The 6,000-nt window shown below is 41.5% G+C and overlaps 1 protein-coding gene across 1 annotated transcript in view; it reads right to left on the reverse strand.

The window, feature by feature from the left end:
- Positions 1-5,767, reverse strand: part of LOC120062749 (ephrin-A5-like) — a 233,775-nt gene extending 228,008 nt beyond the window's left edge. The window contains exon 1 of the mRNA XM_039012812.1: positions 4,897-5,767. Coding sequence (XP_038868740.1) covers positions 4,897-5,021 — 125 coding nt within the window. The 5' untranslated portion in view covers positions 5,022-5,767. The remainder of the gene's footprint in view (positions 1-4,896) is intronic.
- Between the last annotated feature and the right edge of the window lie 233 nt (positions 5,768-6,000).

A 6,000-nucleotide genomic window follows, 5' to 3' on the forward strand; every position in this document is an offset into this window, starting at 1 on the left:
AGGGTATAGAAAAAGAACAACAGGGCAGAGGAGAGTGAATGTGTGTTCAGCATTGAGGTCAAATTCATTTAAAACTCAACTAAAATCCACTATTACATTGGACATGGAATTTTATCTAAAATCGTTCATGTAAGTAAATATGCTATTAAATAAGACAAGGAATTGTAATCTAAAAATATAAGTAATGTAAATAAACAAGGACGTTTTGGGTTTTGAACCCTGGACGAGTCTCCTGGATACGGCTACGGTAGAGACCACGGGGTGTGGAGACCGGTTTTCCCTCTACAGTCTGAATATGTACTGTGTCTGTGTTAGTGCACAGTCAGCACACACACAGCGACAGATAGTTTGTTACGTCCCGTGGCTCAGTGATAGGTAATGAGAAGTCCAACCGGGAGAGACGTAATTATGAGAGGTTTGCGAGAGTGTGGAGGAGAGGGACCAAGCCCCTGGTGACCTCCTGGCCCATTCTTCACATAGCACAGAGACATGCACAGAGCGGCCTGAAAGCTATGAGTGAGGCCAGCAGATCGGGTTTGGAGTCAATACCATTTTAGTTCAGTCCATTCAGTCCAAATGTACTTTTGTAAATCTCTCTCACACACACACACACACACCTCAAAGTTCTCTGGCAGACTCAGGCTAGCTCTGTGCTGTATTATTTATCTCTGTGTGTGTGTGTGTGTGTGTGTGTGTGTGTGTGTGTGTGTGTGTGTGTGTGTGTGTGTGTGTGTGTGTGTGCCTGCGGGTCTCTGTGAGTGTGTGCGTGCGTGACCTCTCTAGCTAGCACTAGTTGGGTCCATGGAGGGACTCCTGAAATATCTAATTGTATTCATTCATTTTCTGGTCACCAGTGTGGGAGAGAGAGACAGAGTGGCCTACAGCTACGGGGGAGAGGGGAGAGTTGAAGGAAGAGCTCTCACCAGCAGGACAGCAGGAACCTCCTTAGAGAAAACAAAGTGACTAAATACTCAAGGTACTGAGATAAAGAAAGATAGATAGAAAAACAGTGAATAATAGGTAGAATCCTTGGAGAAAAACACTTTCCATCAAGGACATTAGAAATAATCACAGGGAATGAGAGAGAGAGAGAGAGAGAGAGAGAGAGAGAGAGAGAGAGAGAGAGAGAGAGAGAGAGAGAGAGAGAGAGAGAGAGAGAGAGAGAGAGAGAGAGAGAGAGAGAGAGAGAGAGAGAGAGAGAGAGAGAGAGAGAGAGAGAGAGAGAGAGAGAGAGAGAGAGAGAGAGAGAGAGAGAGAGAGAGAGAGAGAAAAGAGAGAGAGAAAAGAGAGAGAGAAAAAAGAGAGAGAAAAAAGAGAAGAGAGAGAGCGTATATAGACATGTTTATTTATCTATTTCACTTGCTTTGGCAATGTTAACATATGTTTCCCATTCCAATAAAGCCCTTAAATTGAAATGGAATTGAGCGAGAGAGAGATTCAGCAGAGTAATTAAGCAGTTTCAAGGTTCCCGGTCTCCTGCCCAAGGTGTGAAGTATCTAAATGCTTTCTTCACTTTGAGTCAACAGACCTTGTAGGAGAGCCTCCAGTCTGCTACCATGCACCACTGAACTGTACTTTCAGTCATGTGAAGAAGAAACATCTCCACTAGTAGATAACAAAGGACTATGATTTCTGGGGACTAATATTTGATTGTTTTCTGTTTGTGAATCTGGTTGACCATCAGCCTACTGGTGATTGGGATCTTCATAGAGCTTTGATGGAGAGGTAAATACACTTCATATACACCCTACAACACAGCCGGCTCATACAGATATAGAGAATACATATTTATTTACTGAGTCATCTGTAACAAAACGTTTGCTCTCCTGTCCTCTCTTTCCGGGCGTTCTAGTTTTCTGACTCTGCCCTACAGGGTTTGCTAATGTAACTTGCTTGCAAGAGAAAGTTTCATGGTTACAGCAGAGACAATCAATCCCCTCCTGGATCAAGATCCCTGCATCCTAAAAAAAAAATGGGGGAAAGGAATAGCGGCCTTTGTGTGCACTGCCAGTAAGAGCATACCCTGGTATGCTACAGGAACCGTATGAAGGTGTGAACCTCTGGATACCACCCAACACTAGTTGAGAGTCAAACAAACTTGATTAGTGTAAGTAGAAGAAGATGACTAACATTATTAAAGCCTGTTTCCTGTCCTCAGGCTAGTCAGGAGTTCAGAAACAAGACGAGGGAAACAACCTATTACTCCATTTCACAAGTTCAACACTATTGGAGCTAGCTCACGTCTCCACAGAGTTCTGTTTTGCTTTCCTTCAATTTCAACTCGAGATTTACAGTAAGTTTACTCAAACGTTTTAATTTCTGTAGCTTCATTTTTTCTTCCACTGGAAGTAAGCAAACTGTCAGCACATCTGGAGTAAATCAAGCGGTCCACAGAGCCGCCAGTCAAAGTCTTTGTGAAAAATGTGCACCCTAATGAAACTGTGTCTATCAGCGTAATACATCAGATTGAGCTCAAATTTGTGTTACTTCTGTTGAACAAAGTGGCACACAAATAAACAACTGGCTTAAGCTGGAGTGTAGAGCTGGACCACAACGGTCATGATGGAATGTATCAGCACTAGGGATACCTAGTCTAAGGCTAGAACAGCCCCAGCTCAACTAGGTCCCTACGCTTGTACCCTGACCACTAATTGCTTTCATCATTAATCTTTTTTCAGAAACTTCCAAATGAATATAAATAGTTATAAAATAATGTCTAAGTAGCTATAATAAAATACTTTGTATGATTTTGGAGAATAAGCTTAGGTGATCCATTCAGCAAATACTAAATCATTTTGGCAGTTGAGTGAGTGAAAAGCAAAAACTTAATTGGAAAAATTCAGACTAGGGTTAATATATAGTCATACGGAAAGTAAAATACTGTTTTGCAATTAGAATAACACATGAAATAAGCTAAATATGACAAGTAAATACACTTTTGACTATGTGAAGTATGATTGGCTGCTGTTAAGTTTTCCAGAAAATGTGATATGACATGTACAGTATGACCCTCTGTATTTGGAAAATGTCAAAAGCTACACTTTGTATGCTATGGCCTCAAGGAAATGTAAAAGTCACCCTCCGCTGACCTTATTCTCACTATGTAAAACTAATACATGGGTGCTTCATTGTACCCTACAACTCAATATATTTTCAAGAATATGATTAAGAATAGACACCACGTTTTAATCCTATACTAGATAACTATGTGAAACTTGCCCACATGCAGTCTGTTTTCTCTCTCAATCAACTTCAAAGCTATTTTAAATTATTCAATCCCAAAAAAATTAAATTCCACATAAAACATATGTATTTTTCACAATGCTTGATGATATCAACTACTTTGTGGAAAAGTTTTAGAATATAATGTATCATAACGTAGGCTACATGTCCAACATCCTTATTCAATATTCAAGAAAATAAAGTTATTTAAATAATGTGATATCTAATAAATCAATTAAGTGGGTTTAGTTGTGGCAAAATGTGGGCATTGGTTTGTTTACGAATTTGTCCTTCAATGTAAACGATCAATGTTTCACGGTTGCCAAACTATTCTGGTCATGGGCTAATAAGTCTGTGTATACGTTCTACATTTCATATATTGATTATCAACTTGTTTTAATGTTTGACTGTATGACTGTATGACAATACCTACATTGTATGCTATGCTCACACGAAGTAGATGACTTTAGCGCAGCAACAATTGCTGCTTTCACAACCGGTCAACCTCCTATTGAATTACAGTATGTTCATATTAATGAAATATCAATGATTTAACCATTTAAACCTATGAATCATAATAATTGCATAATTATGTAATTCAAAGTCGGTGAGAACATTTTCGGGAAACATTACAGAGGAGCTTTTTCACTGGATTAAAACATGTTTTCCGAATAAGAACAACAAGTGGATTGGATAGATCCCTTGTGAACAGCGCATATCATGATCAAATTAAAAGACAAGAGATTAAACGACTAAATTAAGTGCAACCTATCAGCATAGCGAGGCTTTATTCCTGGTTAAGTAGGCCTATTATTGATTTCTTATAAGCTTCTGAATTGGAAGAGCGACCCACAAATGTGCCCATGGCCTACAACTAGTGACAAAACATACGCCGTACAGACTTCAGCGCTTCCCGCTCATATGCAACATCTAAATTGTAATATTTTCGCGCGCTTGCTGTTCTCGGAAATAGGAAATATGGGTTAATCATGGTGCCATTTTATCCGTGAAATGACAGCACTTGCTGAGTTGAATTCCGCTCATTCAAAGATGAGAGATGTAGGCTACAGATACGTTGTAGGCCTAAGCCATACAAGCAATGCAATGGTCCACGCATTATTCTACATACTCCAACGGTAGGCTTTAATACAAATCCATTCGAATTAACCCACAAATAATGTTCCATGATTTAACCCGGGGTATATTCAAAGACAGGCACTAGAGCCCAATCGATTCACAAACACGGAATGCAGACACTGGAACACGCAAAAGATTACTCTCCAACCGTGCGCTTTTCGGGTGACCCATCTCATAGGCTTATTATAACAATATTCTGGATTTGATCAACTTGACTTGATTACGGTTGACTGAAAACAATTCAGTGTAGACTGTCTCCAAAATAGGTTAGCCTATATTCAACCTGTGCGCACAGGTTGTGTTCTGTTGTACCAATAGCCTACCCACATTTCTGGGAAATAGAACTATATCCCATCAGAGAGAACTGTTCAATAAGCATTACTCTATACCTTAAATAAAAGACACCGTGCCATTTGTCTATACACATTTGATCGTTCGAAACGTATTGATCCCTACGAGCCGCCCCGGCCAGTGTGAAGATCACAGAGACAACATCGACTCCCTTCGGCCCCACTGGCCGCTCTGAGTGGCACCTACCTGGGGTTGGTTCGGTTCCAGAAGACGGCATACCGGTCGGCCACCACCTTGGAGCTGGGCTCCTGGCTGAATACACACATCCATAGCACCAGAAAGACAAATAGCACCATCTCCACTTTCAACATCACAACAGCAAAGTTCGGCACGTATTCCTCTTCGATGCGGGGTGACTGCACGATCTGTCAGTTCTAGGTACACTTCAGCTGGAGAGATGCCTTCTTTCCTTTACATTTGTGTGCCTTTTCTTTCCTCTGTCGCAGTTTATGGATGACAGAAATAGGCAGGACAATTCAATACAACAGAATATCGCTGTCTCCTACACCCCTACGTGCGAAGGGCTTTGATAGCGCAACCTGCGATATAGATGACGCCTTGCTGGTCACTTGGTTAAAATTAATGGTCGACGGTAGCAGGTGAAGTTATCAAATGCTAGTGTCGCTGTGTGTAGTGCATCTCGCTCAGGTTCAGTGTCCGGGTCCAGTTTTATGTGCTCATGGGACGTCAGCTTTGACGGCTCCAGGATACGTAAAAATCACTCCTTGGGCAGACACTTTTTTCACACAAATGTACAAAAAGGGATATTAATACATGCAGTCAGATGTATAAAACGTTGATTAGAATGACCATCTAATACAGCAGTCTCTGTAAGGTCATGGCATGCGCTGAGCTGGATCCGTGTCAGGACTGTTCGCTGGGAATCAACAGCGCAGAGGGTAGGTCCAAGTCCAATAATGAGAAACGAAAAGAAGCAATGTCGCGCTTTAGCTCGAGTCTGTCACATGTCAACGTTTTCAGAGATGGAACTTTGGAAAGCCATATAGCAACCCCCGGCTGCAGTGAAGTCGTTTATACGTAACTCTGTCTCACTGCTCTGTTCGCAGACTGGCCGAAAAGGGCTGCTATCCTTTCTCAGCGCTGTCTTGAAAGTGTCACGGGTAGGTGGGGAGGAGTCCGTCCTCGAGCCTCTCTCATGCGCTGCTGCTGCTGGGTGACAGTAGGGCAGCTTGTTTGCCCGGAACCCAAATGGCAGCATTCCACAGCATTCTCTTCATATATAACCATTGGAGAGAAAAAATAAAACACACTTGATTCATGTGCTTCTTT

This window comes from Salvelinus namaycush, chromosome 18 (genome assembly GCF_016432855.1).
Source record: "Salvelinus namaycush isolate Seneca chromosome 18, SaNama_1.0, whole genome shotgun sequence".
In the NCBI taxonomy this organism is placed as follows: domain Eukaryota; kingdom Metazoa; phylum Chordata; class Actinopteri; order Salmoniformes; family Salmonidae; genus Salvelinus; species Salvelinus namaycush.